Source organism: Portunus trituberculatus, chromosome 46, assembly GCF_017591435.1.
Source record: "Portunus trituberculatus isolate SZX2019 chromosome 46, ASM1759143v1, whole genome shotgun sequence".
NCBI lineage: Eukaryota > Metazoa > Arthropoda > Malacostraca > Decapoda > Portunidae > Portunus > Portunus trituberculatus.
Window position 1 is genome coordinate 27,036,985 of NC_059300.1, and position 15,750 is coordinate 27,052,734.

The 15,750-nt window shown below is 37.5% G+C and overlaps 2 protein-coding genes across 4 annotated transcripts in view; one reads left to right on the plus strand and one right to left on the minus strand.

Annotated features, from left to right (window-relative positions):
* The first annotated feature begins 628 nt into the window (after window positions 1–628).
* Window positions 629–13,987, plus strand: LOC123520347 (mRNA cap guanine-N7 methyltransferase-like). Its single transcript, XM_045282576.1, has 9 exons — window positions 629–810; window positions 1,484–1,555; window positions 7,302–7,522; window positions 7,786–7,923; window positions 9,444–9,625; window positions 11,058–11,228; window positions 12,720–12,837; window positions 13,363–13,492; window positions 13,710–13,987. Exons 2-9 carry the CDS (start codon window positions 1,492–1,494, stop codon window positions 13,745–13,747), a joined length of 1,062 nt encoding a protein of 353 aa, XP_045138511.1. The 5' UTR covers window positions 629–810; window positions 1,484–1,491; the 3' UTR covers window positions 13,748–13,987.
* LOC123520348 (endothelial lipase-like) overlaps window positions 13,978–15,750 on the minus strand; it is a 13,646-nt gene continuing 11,873 nt past the window's right edge. For 2 of the 3 annotated variants that reach the window (XM_045282578.1, XM_045282577.1), the window contains exons 7-8: window positions 15,092–15,257; window positions 13,978–14,866 (exon numbers count right to left, since the gene is read on the minus strand). In XM_045282578.1, the coding sequence (XP_045138513.1) occupies window positions 14,794–14,866; window positions 15,092–15,257 (239 nt within the window). In that variant the 3' untranslated portion in view covers window positions 13,978–14,793. The remainder of the gene's footprint in view (window positions 14,867–15,091; window positions 15,258–15,750) is intronic. The other variant, XM_045282579.1, reaches the window with a different exon arrangement.

A 15,750-nucleotide genomic window follows, 5' to 3' on the forward strand; every position in this document is an offset into this window, starting at 1 on the left:
CCCCCGCCAACACTAAACCTTCCCGACACTTAAATTTTCTTCAAGTACATTTATTTTTCTTCATTTAACTCAATAGATATACAAGTTTATAGCTTGAAGAAAAATAAATGTACTTGAAGAAAATTTAAGTGTCGGGAAGGTTTAGTGGCGGCGTGGGTGGGCAGGGCTGCCAACCAAACTATCACTTTCGGCCTGGATTCTTTGGATGAACGGACTATAGTTCTTTGCCCAGGGGGTGGGTGGCAAGGCCCATCCTCCTCCTTTGTTGTAATTATTTATCAATTCAACAATAAATGTATCAATCAATCAATCTCTTTGTCTTATGATAGTAGGGGCATATCTACAGCATAACTGTTGTAATATATATATATATATATATATATATATATATATATATATATATATATATATATATATATATATATATATATATATATATATATATATATATATATATATATATATATATATATATATATATATATATATATTATGTATAGTGGCATAGATGGTGCATTATTGGTTCTTTATTTTATGAGTGATGTAGGTACAATACAAGGATTCTATCTTGTATATTCTTTGGTACAGTACGTAATACAGGGCACAGGCCGGTGAGAGCAGCGCGGCAGGAGAGCTAGAGCAGCTCGGTCCCGTTGGACAGGCAGATTGTGCATTCTGGCAGTGCGTGCGGTGCACGTAGTTTACTATATACACAACAGAGCGTCAGAAAGACTGAAGTGACTGACTGACTGGTGGGAGAGTGCGGTTTTCCTGTGTCTGCTGAGCTCTGTACTGCATATACACAAGAATGTAAGAAAATAAGGGAACCTGAAAGAAACTATCAGCGCAGGCCTACAATTAGGAGTCACTGGATGAAACACATTTCGGCACTACCATAGTATAGACATCCCGTCACTTACCTTTCAGCTGGTGTGATTAGGGAGATGCCACTAGTCGCCAGACATTAGCCATATATAGTGAAAGATTCTCTCTCTCTCTCTCTCTCTCTCTCTCTCTCTCTCTCTCTCTCTCTCTCTCTCTCTCTCTCTCTCTCTCTCTCTCTCTCTCTCTCTTTCTTTCTTTCTTTCTTTCTTTCTCTCTCTCTCTCTCTCTCTCTCTCTCTCTCTCTCTCTCTCTCTCTCTCTCTCTCTCTCTCTCTTTCCACCTACCATCCCCATCATTTTTTTTTCTTTTAAAGCTCTCTTGTGACTTAACACAAGAGAATGTGGAGTGTGAGACTGGAAGGACATGCAAAACCTAATGTACGACAGGTGCATATACCTTAACGAGAGAACAGGACACAGTTATCTCATGATATGCAGAACATTACAGACACCAAGACTGAACACCAGACAAAGCAAAGTCATGGGTGTGGCTCCTTCTCCTTGTTACTATTGTGTTATTTACCACACCCTTGTTGTGTCTTTTTTTGCAGTTTTCTCATGACTGTTTGCAGAGTAACACACACATTGTCCCTCCTCAGACCTCAACATGGCTGACCCAGATGTTGTGGCTTCTCGTAAGAAACGAGCTGCTGAAGGAGACTCCAGCCTCGGTAAGTTGTCTGCATTGTCTCTGCCATACTTTGGTATTGAAATAATTCTGTCTACAAGTCCTGCCTGATTTAGTGAAAAGTCTCCATCTGGCTGTCCTGTTAAAGTAGACTTACAATGCCATGTATTGAGGAATAACATGTAGGCAATAATGCTGAATATATATATATATATATATATATATATATATATATATATATATATATATATATATATATATATATATATATAACATAAGCATTGTGTCATCTTCATTACTCCTTATCATCTGTCTTAAGACAGCAACTGTCTACATATAACACCGCTGTCTTAGGCAACTGACAGTAGCCCCTTCTCTGTTGACTTTAAACACTTTAAACACTTTATTATGTTTGCCATTTGTTACAGATTGTGAATAACAAATAAATTACATAAGACAAACAGCCCTTTGCAAGTAAAAACTTTATGGGCAAGAAAAAAAAATATATATATATATAACATTTCAAACAAAAGCAAAATAGAAAACACTGAATTAAACAAAGAGAACAGTATTAACTAAAACATTGAAAAGAAGAGGGAGAGAAAAGGAAAAGATATTAAGAGAAAATACATTTACCTGATCTCACCTATGTTTGCTATGTGTAAGTATTAGAAGACTCACTTACAATGGTGACAAAGTTAATCATATTATAAATAAAAATAATAATTATATTAATAATAACAATAATAATATGATAACAATAATAATACAGTAATATAAAGAACATAAGGACACAAGGATAACAATAATAGTAATAAAAATAATAATAATAATAATAATGATGATATCAATAATAATAATAATTATAATAGTAATGAAGATAATAATAAGAACAGAATTTAGTGACAAACTGTAAAATTTAGTGATGAAAATAGTAGTAATAAAGAAAATAATAGTAGAGATAATAAAAATAATAATAATAGTAATAATAATAATAATAATATTAACACTAATAATGGGTAATAATAATAATAATAATAGGTAACAATAATAATAATAATAATAATAATAATAGTAATAATAATAAAGGTGATATTAATAATGCTAATAAAGTGGTAACATATTCTTTCAAGAGAAATAATGACAACTGAATTTGACAAAAGCAACCAGTTATGGTGTATAGACTAATAGGATGACAATAAATGTTTCTTGAAATTGTTTTTGAAAGATGATAAGCTAGTTGATTGTTTAACATGCATGGGCAATAAGTTCCAAATTTTAGGTCCTGTGTACAGCAGAGAATGCTTAAATAAGGTGAGTTTGTGTGCGGGTATGTTGAGTGAGTTTTTATTTCTGGTGTGGTGGCCGTGTGCAGGTTGGGTATTAAATACATTGTTGTTAATCATTTTAAACATGTATGAGGCAATGTTCAGTTTAGACAAATCATCCAAGTTCAAGATATTTAAAGATTTAAATAAAGGAGGAGTATGTTTATTGAAGTCACTATTACTAATAATCCTAATTATTTTTTTGTGCAGAACATTAAGTTGATACAGGTGACAGGGATAAGTTTGAGACCAGATTGGGTTACAATAGATTAGCTGTGGAAAAATATGGGCGTAGTATAATCTAATGAGAACTTCAAGTGGGGCAAAATGTTTTACTTTGAGTAGTAGTGGAATAATTCTAGATATCTTTAAACATAGTTGGGATAAATGATGTTTAAAAGTTAAATTCTTATCAATGGTTATACCAAGGAATTTTATTTTACCTGTCTGTAAGATGTCAGCATTTAGAATTGTTAAATTAGGTAGTGGCTGATAGGCCATAGTGGTTAAGGTGGTGAGCATGGGATCGGGCAGACGTCCACGCGTAGGTTCGAATCCCACCACGTACAGCCTTAAAACACTTTGCCATTTGTCGAGTGGTTTAAAGTTACCTACATATCACCATGATACCCAGGTTCTAGGTGGTTACACTCAAGATGAGCTAGGGCGGTGATATGGGCCATAATATGGGTACCACTTTAAATAAAATTGCATGCGCCACTAATGGGCGGAAGCTGAACAGCACTTCCAATACACTCTTCAAGTGTGCCTACAGGCGCTATAGGCCTTACCGTAAAAAAAAAAAAAAAAAAAGTGGTTATAGAGTTAGAAAATCGGGTAAAAAACTTTTTGGATGTATTAACTGTAAGTCGGTTGGCTATGCACCAATTTGAGAATTTTAATAGTTCAGTGTTGGCTTTGTAGATTAATTCTGTTGGATTTTTCCCAGTCAAGTAGAGTGTAGAATCATCAGCAAATAGTATGGTGTTTAGTGAATCAGATATGTTGCAGATATCATTGATATATATAAGGAACAGAATGGGGCCCAGTATACTGCCTTGTGGTACACCTAAATACACTGGATTAATAGGGGAACATGTATTATTAAATTATGTAAACTGTTTTCGATTATTGAGATAGTAGGCAAACCAATCATGAATGCAACCACGAATACCATAGTAATGCAATTTGTCAAGGAGAATATTTGGTTGGACTGTGTCAAAAGCCTTGCGAAAGTCAATAAAGATGGAGACAATGGATTCATTTCTATTGAGTGCTGTGTAAAGATCTGAGGTAAATACGAGTATATTAATTGCATCAAAAGTGCTTAAACCTGTTCTGAAGCCAAACTGCCTGTCATTTAGGATTTTCATTTTGTTTAGATATAATAATAAATGGTTCTTCATTAACGATTCAAATATTTTAGAAAAAATTGGTAATATTGAGATTGGTCTATAGTTCGATATATCATTCTTGTTACCTGTTTTATGAATTGGTATTATTTTAGCAAGTTTGAGTCTATCAGGGAAAATTCCTGTGGTAACCGATTGATTGAAAAGAGCTGTGAGTGGCTTAGCAAATAAGTCTTTATTGTCTTTTATGAGAGCAGCAGGAATCTCATCAATGTGTCCTTTTTTGTTTTTAAGAGTTGCTATAACTTTAACAGTATCGTAGTCAGTTATTATAGGCACTGACATAGAACGTGGATAGTCTCCTCGAAGGAATGATTTATGAGACAGTTGGGTGGGGGGCAATAAGCGTGCAAGGTCCGGGGCTATGTTTGAGAAGTAATCATTAAAGGCACTTGATATTTCATGTGGGTTGTTTTTAATTTGTTTGTTGTGAATGACTGAGCTGACTGATGTTTTGATTTTAGTCTTGGAATTTGTGAGTTCATTTATGGTTTCCCAAATATTTTTTGTGTTTTGTCTGAAGTCTGAGAACTTTTGTAAATAATAGTTCCCTCCTACTTTCTCTATTCTCGTTTTCATTCCAAAGCTGGATGTTGCATCTATGTACACAACAACTTAACTTGCTCTCGTACCCACGCTCTTGAATCTTCTGAGTTTTCCACCATCTGGCTTCAACTTAACAGTCACTCTCAAACTAAATTCATCTGTGCTGTTTATCTCTCCCCTAACTCTTCTGACTATAGTAAATTCTTCAACTTCTTAACTTCCAAAGTGGAGCACATTCTGTCCCTCTACCCTTTCACTGAGATTTCCATTCGTGGAGATTTCAATGTTCACCAACAGCTTTGGCTTTCATCTCCCTTCACTGACCATCCTGGTGAACTAGCCCTCAACTTTGCTATCCTCCATGACCTAGAGCAATTGGTGCAACACCCTACTCATATTCCTGACCGTCTTGGAGACACGCCCAACATTCTTGATCTCTTCCTCACCTCTAATCCTTCTGCTTATGCTGTCACCCTTTCATCTCTGTTGGGCTCCTCCGATCACAATCTCATTTCTATATCTTGTCCTATTTCCCCAGGATCCCCCAAAGTGAAGGTGCCTCTGGCGTTTTGTCTCTGCCAGCTGGGGGGACCTGAGGAGGTATTATGCTGATTTTCCCTGGAATGATTACTGCTTCCGTGTCAGAGACCCATCTCTTTGTGCTGAACGCATAACAGAGGTGATAGTGTCTGGCATGGAGTATCACGGCGGCCCCGTCAGAAACCATTCCTCATTCTTTATCTCAACCTAAACCTTCTAAACCTTGGTTTAACTCAGCCTGTTCTCGTGCTATACATGATAGAGAGGTTGCCCACAAAAGGTACTTGAGCCTTCCATCTCCTGAATCTCATGCACTTTATATCTCTGCCTGGAATCATGCCAAGTCTGTTCTTCAACTTGCCAAACACTCCTTCATAAGTAGAAAATGTCAAAATCTTTCAAACTCAAACTCTCCTTGAGACTTCTGGCATCTAGCCAAAAACATCTCAAATAACTTCACTTCTTCATCTTTCCTCCTTTATTTCATCCTGATGGCACCACTGCCATCTCTTCTGTCTCTAAAGCTGAACTCTTCTCTCAAACCTTTGCTCACAACTCCACCTTGGACGATTCTGGGCTTGTCCCTCCCTCTCCTCCTCCCTCTGACTATTTCATGTCTACAATTAAAATTCTTCGTAATGATGTTTTCCATGCCCTCGCTGGCCTAAACCCTCGAAAGACTTATGGTCCTGATGGGGTCCCTCCTATTGTTCTCAAAACTGCTTCTGTGCTTGCACCTTGCCTGGCCAAACTCTTCCAACTTTGTCTATCAACTTCTACCTTTCCTTCCTGCTGGAAGTTTGCCTACATTCAGCCTGTTCCTAAAAAGGGTGACCGTTCTAACCCCTCAAACTACCGTCCTATAGCTTTAATCTCTTGCTTGTCTAAAGTTTTTGAATCTATCCTGAATAGGAAGATTCTCAAACATCTGTCACTTCACAATCTTCTGTCTGATCGCCAGTATGGCTTCCGTCAAGGTCGCTCTACTGGTGATCTTCTGGCTTTCCTTACTGAGTCTTGGTCATCCTCTTTTAGAGATTTCGGTGAAACTTTTGCTGTAGCGTTAGACATATCAAAAGCTTTTGATAGAGTCTGGCATAAAGCTTTGATTTCAAAACTGCCCTCCTACGGCTTCTATCCTTCTCTCTGCAACTTTATCTCAAGTTTCCTTTCCGACCGTTCTATTGCTGCTGTGGTAGACGGCCACTGTTCTTCTCCTAAATCTATTAATAGTGGTGTTCCTCAGGGTTCTGTCCTGTCACCCACTCTCTTTCTATTATTCATTAATGACCTTCTTAACCAAACTTCTTGCCCTATCCACTCCTGCACTGATGATACCACCCTACATCTTTCCACGTCCTTTCAGAGACGACCAACCCTTCAGGAAGTCAACAGATCACGCAGGGATGCCACAGAACGCATGACTTCTGATCTTTCTAAGATTTCCAAATAGGGCAGAGAAAATCTAGTAGTTTTCAATGCCTTAAAAACTCAATTCCTCCATCTATCAACTCGACACAACCTTCCAGACAACTATCCCCTCTTCTTCAATGACACTCAACTGTCTCCCTCTTCCACAATGAATATCCTCGGTCTGTCCTTTGCACAAGGCTTTCTTCTTCCTCTCATCCCTATTCTGTCCAACTCTCTAACTCAAGAGTTAACCAATACTCTCAATCATTCATCCCTTTCACTGGTAAACTCTGGAACTCCCTCCCTGCATCTGTATTTCCGAATTCCTATGACTTGTCTTCTTTTAAGAGGGAGGTATCGAGGCATTTGCTCCCCAATTTCGGCTGACGCTTTTCCACTTTTTAGAGAGCCAGCACTTAAGTGGGCCTTTTTTTTTTTTTTTTTTTTTTTTTTTTATCTTCTTTTTTTGCCCTTGGCCGGTCCTCTTCCCTATGTAAAAAAACAAAGAAGAAAGAAAGAAAAAAAATGTGGTGTATGTTTGTCCTTGCAGGATCTGTGGTTGCTAGTCACTATAACAATATTGAGGAGAAGGGACTCAAAGAACGTTCCAAGAGTCGTATCTTTTACATGCGCAACTCAAACAACTGGATCAAGAGTTTCCTCATATCATACTGCCTGAAGCAGATTCGGGACCGACAAGTGGACGGATACCCCATATCAGTGCTGGATCTGGGCTGTGGCAAGGGAGGGGATCTCCTTAAGTGGCAGAAGGTGTGTTAATATTTCTTGACAGGGCTCAACTCATGTTTTTATATATTAATCCATCAATAAAGCAAACTAATCTGGGAGGAAGAGTAGTTAAGGCATCTGATGGTTTGGGTCAGTTGTCCACTGCTTGATTAAAACTAAGCTTCTTCAGTATTTTGGGACTTTTCTTTGGTCATCCACTGCCTGAACTTATGAATACTTTAGCACTTCTCATAGATGTGTGTTTACTATTAAAAAGATTGTTTTTTCCTTTTCCACCTGTGCAGGGCAACATTCAATACTTGGTTTGTGCAGACATAGCAGAGACCTCAGTGGAGCAGTGCAAGGAACGATACAACCGGACCAAGAACAAAAGCCGTGGGAACTGTTTCAATGCAGAGTTCATCGTGGCTGACTGTACTAAGGTGAGGGAGGCTACTTAGACACACTTATTTATCCTGCTATGGACAGGCAAAGGAACCTCAAATTAAAACATGTGTAACAAATGTTCTTCATACAATATTATGTAAAGAACAAAATCAACAAAACTAAATTATTGACAAAGATTAACGAGGAGTGATTCCCGTATTTTTGAAATGGATAAAGAACCATTGAAGGTAGTTAAGGTGCTGGACAGATGTTTGATGTGCTACATTGCATGGAGTGAGGATACGTGTGCTGTAAATTATGTTTGTGATATAATTCATATTTGCTAGCATGTAAAATGCACTCCTGGTTTTATAAAGACACCTATGGGAAAAACTTTTATGTGGTGAACTTAAATACTTTTTAGGAAGGAATTTCACTGTATATTCTGGAAAATATGATCCATTCTAGAAGAGGCTTTAATTTATAGTAACACAAATAAGTTTACATTCCAATGGAAATAAAGTGTGATTTACATAGCTAATCAGATAAGCATCTCTTCAATAGATAGGTCAGAGATATGGAAAGGAGGGATGGGGATGTAATATATCTAAACCAATGGTACAGAATGAATAATTGATAAGGTAAGCCAAAGGTGAATAACAAACTACACTAACGCTGCGTTTACACCGAGCGAGTCGCGTCGAGTCGAGTCACGTCAAGTCAAGATGATTCATGACGCATCATGAATCGCCACCCCAGCTATAACATTGATTTGTATGGGTTTCTGAACGAAACCGTTTACACCGGATGCTTCGAGTCACGTCACGTCCTCTCGCGTCGCGTCACGTCGAGTCACATATAGGGTTGGGCCTATTTTTGACGTCAGTCACAGCGAGTCTGCCGTGGTGTCTGCAAGTATGCTGGTGGAAGACCTAATCAACTTAGTTCGAGAGCGCCCTGCTATTTATGATCCCAGTGACCCCAACCACCGGGATCGTGATGTCATTTCTTCCGTTCCTATTGCACGCCTGTAGTTAGTGTTGATTTTCCTAATGGAAGGTCCAACCAACTCCACCAGCTTCTTGAAGTTTTCATTTGTCATCCTAAAAAAGTTGTAAAATTTTTCTGGATGGTTTACCAGGTCTGGGAATAAATGACTGAAGCTACCGAAATCTGGCCTCCTGGTGTTCAGATGATGCATCCAGATTCGAGTTTTATTTTTACGTCTGCGACGACGAAGCCAGAGCAATGCAGTTACTACAGCAAGAGAATATGCGTCCATTCTCCCTGAAATCAAATGGGTCACTGTGTAGTGACTTGACTCGGGTTGACGCATTCGGTGTAAACGGAGATACGTCGAAATGAATCGCTTCAAATGACTTGATGCGACTCGACGCGACGCGACTCGCTCGGTGTAAACGCAGCGTAATACACTAAAAAGAGACAACTTCTAATGAATGACCAAGGATGGAAATATTTTATGTGGATTTCCTCTTGGTACAAAAATTCATTTAGATTGAGTATCTAGCATAGAACATCATGGTTTTACTCATGTTTATTTCTCTAAACCCAACAGAAAAGGATCAAGCCACTGATGGAGAACTCCAAGAGACAAATGGATCTAGTTTCATGTCAATTTGCCTTCCACTACTGCTTTGAGAGTCTCCCTCAGGCTGAGACAATGCTTCGTAATGTGTCCGAGAACCTCAAGAAGGGAGGATATTTTGTGGCCACCATTCCCAGTGCTTATGAGATCATGTGAGGCACAGGCTGATGATGGAATACACTGTCATTTATATATATTTTACAAATACTTCAGGAAGGAAATGAAATAGTGTGTGCAGTTTACCCATCAACCTATACACTGCCATAGCTTGCATCTGTTCCTCTCTTAAGCTACCTGTTTGTGATATTTCTGCCTCTTCAATCTTTCCTCCTCTTAGTGAATACTGCTGCATTGAAAGGCTTATGGCCTGTGTTCCTGCAATTTTTTTTTTTTTTTTTTTTTTTTTTTTTTTTTCAATAAACATTTTACTCAGTGACTCCTTCACTGACATTGTCACTGGAGCAAAGTGTGTAACTGCTTCTTCATTGGCCTCCCCACATGGACTGCAGTGTCAGTGGTCATGTGTTGTGTTTTCTGAGCCATTTTCCAGGAACTGGTGCTCTTTTCTTATATTATTCATGCACTGCTTGTTGCTCATCAGTTTGATTTTTTGTCATTAATTTCTGTCTTCCAGCTCAAACATTTATTTGTTTACTGGTTTTTATTTATTCATTTATTTATTTTTATTTGTTTATCTTATTTATTTATTTGTTTTAACTTATTTGTATGTATATTTTTTTTACATTAGCATGGATACCTTATAGGGAGGTATGGCAATAAACAAACATCCAGCCTGAAGTAAATCTTCATATCTGTGGTGCTACAGACACAAAAACCAGCTCCATGCCATGACATCCCAGCTGTTTTTTCCATCAAAAGTACAATTATTACTAATGATTTCTTTGATGTAAGGATACTTAAGTGTGATTTTTTTTTTTTTTTTTTTTTTTTTTTTACCAATTCTGAAATCACGCACAAAGAATATACTCAAGATTTTCATTCATTGTTTTCTTTTCAAAAGCCTGGGATATGTGGATATTATCATGATCACCTTATGCAGATATTTGCCTTTTATTTTGTAGTTCATCCTGATGTGTGTTCATTATGCGGCTTATGCAGATATATGCTCTATATAGAGTGGAAGTAGCCTTTTCCTAATGGTGAACAAGATACCCTGCTATGGTAGCTGGGTAATATTGGTCTGTAAACCTTTCATCAAACTGTTAGCTGAGTGAACTTTGTCAAATTTCAAGTTACCAGAAATGTTATTGTCTTCATCATCTGTTTGATAAGCAGAATCCTCTTGATACTCAGAATATTTTTTATTTCACTTTTATGTATAAAAAATTTTTTTTATTTGTAATATCCATTCATATATTGATAATTCTCATGGCATCTTCCAGGCTATTCTTGCTCATTCCTGAACCAAGAGAAACAAAACAATTATTTTGTATCTAACACAAAGGTATACAACACTGACACGTACCCTCTCTTACTACTGAAGATTTAACACAAGTATTGTTGAGCTGTCAAGGGTACACTGTGTGTGTCCTCTAACCACTGTCATCTACTTCCCTCCCACAGGTCACGGATGAAATCAAGTGGTGGCAGAAAATGTGGCAACGAGGTGTACACAATAGAATTCCCAGAGAGCAGATCAGAGAATCCACCACTCTTTGGTGATCGTTACAATTTCTTCCTGGAGGGAGTTGTTGACTGTCCAGAGTTCTTAGTTCATCCATCCACACTACAGAAGTAAGTCTGGGAGCTATTATTGAGAACACAGCAAAGGGTGTTCAGTGTCCAGTCTGCTTCTTTAATATGCTCATACACCATTTTATGTTGGAAAGGATATGCACCCACCATGAACTGGGAAATTTTTTATTTATTTATTTATTTATTATTTTTTTTATTAATTTAATTTTTTTATTATTTTTTTTTATGCAAGAGGGAAAGTCAGCCAAGGACAACAAAAAGTTAAATAAAAAGGCCCATTTGATTGCCAGGTCTCTTAAAGATCAATAGAGTTAACCAAAAGTCTGGGACAAATGTCTTGAAACTTTCATTTGCAAGTATCCATATCACACTAGAATATAATATTTAACTGAATCTAACCATCAGAAACAGATCAAATCAGTGTAAATCTAAAATCATTGCTATAACTCTTCAGCTCTATAACAGTAAGAATATAATTTTAAGGGTCATTTGTTCCTCTTGTTCTCTGTCCAGCTGTCTCGTAGAATATAAAGAGAATTTTCAGAGAATGAATACAACTTTTTACAGTAATCTAATTTGTTGAGCTTAGTGTCAGTGTATCTCTCCGGAGATTTAAGGATCTTTGCTTCATGTGAATTACATGTGTGTATCTTGTTTTTGTCAATATGTATAGACACCTGGGAATGGCTGTTTGCATTCTGTCAGCAGCATAGGCAGGTATAAATATAAACTCTTCAGCCTCAATTATTTGCATTTTTTATGTAGCTGGAAAGACCTGCTTTCATGTTTTAAAACAGAAAGATTTCTCTAATGGTTAACAAACCAACTGACTTTCATTGGCTGAATTTTTATGTTTTTAGCACTCTTATTAACTATCTGGCACTTGACAGTATGTGTCAAGGTCTGTGATTGGTCAGCAACTTAGGATGTGGTTGCCTGTGGTGCTCAAGTCCTTTTTACCACTGTGTTGGGACTCCCTAACCTGCACCTGATGATAGAATCGTATATTTACATGAATGCACAGGGACCTAACATGAGAATAATGGAGCCTGATGGTTTCCAAGGGAAGACAGTGTTAAGCCATAATGACTTCCTGACTGGATTATTCAGAGAAAAATGGGCCAAATGACCACTAAGTAGAGGTTGTGCCTTTATTTACAGTGCAGTCAGCTGTGTGGTCAGTCAGTACCTTTTACAAAATGTGATTTTCACCCTTATTGAGTTGATTTGTTTCAATGTCATTGTTGTAATAGTACAGAGTAAGAGAGACTGGGGAATAAATGGCCACTGTGACTGAACAGACTTTCTTCCACTCAGTACTTCATTTGTAAAGTTAGTTTCATGATTCTTCCTGAGTATTGTATCTCAAGTCCTCATTCTTAGCATTATGTCTGTAGTACCATTGTTGGAACCAAGCTGCTGAACTCCTATAATTGTGAATTCTATTGAGGTAATGGATACCAGTGACCACATCTAGCATATTCCAAACACATTCTAGATGCAGTCCCAACTGTTATTCTTTATCCACAGACTGGCCAAGAAATGGGGGCTTGACCTGATTTGGTGCCGCAAGTTTGACATAGTATATCAGGATGCCCTTAAGGACCCTGATTCACAGCATCTTCTGAATGTCATGCAGGCACTAGAGGTATGTAACTATGCTATTGTAACAGATTGCCACCAGTGTTCACCATAGCAGAAATTACTAGCATCACATTCACCGAACCAGATTAGCCTACAACACTCGATATTCTAGTTTCTCTTTCTATCTCTGTTTTTTACCTCTATCTTAGTGCTTAGTGAGATGTATTGGCAGTTTCTTGTTAAAAATCTCCTGCATCCTAGATCAGGTCAGTGGCTATGCAGTCTTCACTCTTCACCTGCTTTGCCTCAGCACATTCCTGTTTGTTTTCTTATTTTCACTTCAGTGGTCATTGCTTTGACTTGGAAACTTTACATTAGTACAAAATAACTTTCCTGAAGATTTTTTTGACATCTTGATTATCTTGTCTTTTTTTTTTTACCATGTTACCTTTCAAAACATGAAATTGTTTTCTGCCCATACTTCCTAGCAAAGTCAATTCTTGCACATAATGCTTTTAGACATATTGATTTCCTTTACCTACAATGACTGATGAATGTAAGATTCTCAAACAAGAATTGTGTCCCTCAGCAATATCCTAGTAGGGATGAGCAGGCCTCAGCTACTGAAGAAGAATACAGCCATGCACAGGAGCACCTGAATGAGCGACAAGGGGTGGATGCCATCAGGACACTCTCCAAGTCAGAATGGGAAGCTTTATGTGAGTGATGCTGCTGCCCATTGTTACTTTAACATTTTATCTATCAATTATGCATGCAGACTGACATACAATTAACCTTGTATTTTCAAAAGCTAGCAGGTAGTAAGGACCTAAAACCTTACACATAAGTAACAAACATTTAATGCAGTGTGAGTATAGTGGTGAGCAATAATTTATTTATTATTTATTTTATTTTTTTTTTTCCCTCTATCATCAGGTATATACCAGGCCTGGGTCTTCAGGAAGATTACATGAGCAAAGTTGTAACAGGTGGGTGATTTGAATGATGATATAGGACAAGATTGAAGAGGTTCCTGTGGTGAGGCCATGAGTAAGGATGGAAAGGAGTGGTGTTACAGTGCCTGAACAACGCAAGGATGACACATTGCAACACATTAGTTGTATTTTAGCAAATCTTTTAGTTGGTAGGAAGGTGGAAGGCTGCATGAAGGCTTGAGAATCTTTGTATGTAATAATAATAATGATAATAATAAATTGGTTTATTTATCTTGCAGCCTTATAGGTGAAAATCCATGTCACACATACTTGTACACTAATATACTTACTACATCTTAAGCATACATTTAACTCTGGAAGCATCTTACAATTTGATACAGTAGCTGCCAGATGGTGCCAGCTCAGCCTAGTACACTGTGTAGGATGGTAAGGCCACCTTTGTGCATATTTCTTATTCTGCGTCTGTTTCTCTTACGTAGCAGTGGGTTGTAACTTCTCTCTACTTGATGAAGCAGTTTTCCTACCTATATTTTCAACAAAAGTGACATCTTTCATCTTTTTTTCATGGCAGCTGTCATTGGTTAAGTTTCCTCTGATTTCAAAATTACCTAAAGAATGGCAAAGGAATACATTGTTCTTACATCCAACCAAAGCTGTGACAATATGCATTCGGTAAATTATTACCAAAAATTGTTCTACAACATCAATGCATAATATAAGCTGGAAAACAGTGTGTTCCATGCTCCAAGGTGAATAAACATATAAAAAGTCACACCATGGATATACATAAAAAGTACTTCAGGTAAAAGTACTTCTGGTAAATCTCCACTTAACTTTAAACTATTTTTTTCTTATTAATTAAGCTTGTGATGTTGCCTGACAATGATTTTTCTTCCATGCCAGAGATAGATGGTAATGATATAAATCTGACTAGAGAAGGCAACACAAAATTTTCTACCAAAATACAAAGGTCTAGACACTAGGTTCAGCCACAGTATCTTCATGTATTGCCTTAAGAAATTTCTCAGAGCTTGTTGACTGGGTTAAGACAGGACAGGATAACATTAATTCTTGTGTTCCAATGGCTGGGAATATGGAGGAGTTGCATTTGTTGAAAAATGGAAGTTTCCATGAGCACTGAAATATAACAAAATAAAGTGAATGGCTTACTGAATATTATTGAAAGAAAAAAGGTGTTAGAAATAGTGATATTAATTTTGTCAGGAAAATTTTCTCTCTCTCTCTCTCTCTCTCTCTCTCTCTCTCTCTCTCTCTCTCTCTCTCTCTCTCTCTCTCTCTCTCAAATTTGAGTTATATCTCAGATGACAGTGGTAGAATTATTAAGCCAGCATGTTTCATTACCTGATGTTTAGAGAGAGACTGAAGTGATTGACAGTCTCACAGGCACAGGAGTGATGCACAAAGCTTTCCCTGGTGTCACATCTGCAAGCCGGGAAGGCACCACTACCATCCCTCACAGCTTCCACCATGATCCACACTGCCCGGTAGTGGCTGCACACTTGCTCTGCTAGAGACGTTGTTACAATATTATTATTCTTTGTGCACTCGTTTCTAGCAACAAGAGTTCTTACATCTTATATTGCCAACTACATACAGACTGCAGTGTTGTTTTACTATTTGTACAGTTTCACGTCATTATAGGAACTGTATTTTTAATATAGTTGGAAAACTAACAACTCACCTTAATTTTTTAAAATTTTTTACAAACCTGTAAAGTTCGACAATTACATGTGGACTGCAGTTTTGTGGGTGTTACTAGGTAATAGTTAACAGCTACATACAGATTGCTACATTCCATTCTTATGGTGTGGTTAACCAGTGAGATGCACAGGCATATCCTGTATATACAGGACAGTATACTGTATCTGTATCCCAATGCCAGCTCACTACTACTCACACACTCAACTTCTAAAAACTGCTGAGCTAAACAGATTAATATAACATAACATAAATAATAGGATAACAAAGGGCCACCAGGGCCCATCTACGTTATCCTGTAT

What these genes read in the sequence shown, in the direction of transcription:
- LOC123520347 (XM_045282576.1), top strand. Translation starts at nt 1,492, where the DNA reads ATGGCTGACCCAGATGTTGTGGCTTCTCGTAAGAAACGAGCTGCTGAA. An exon ending in TCGTGGCTGACTGTACTAAG is followed by an intron (nt 7,924 to 9,443) that starts GTGAGGGAGGCT and finishes TAAACCCAACAG; the next exon opens with AAAAGGATCAAGCCACTGAT. An exon ending in CATCCATCCACACTACAGAA is followed by an intron (nt 11,229 to 12,719) that starts GTAAGTCTGGGA and finishes CTTTATCCACAG; the next exon opens with ACTGGCCAAGAAATGGGGGC.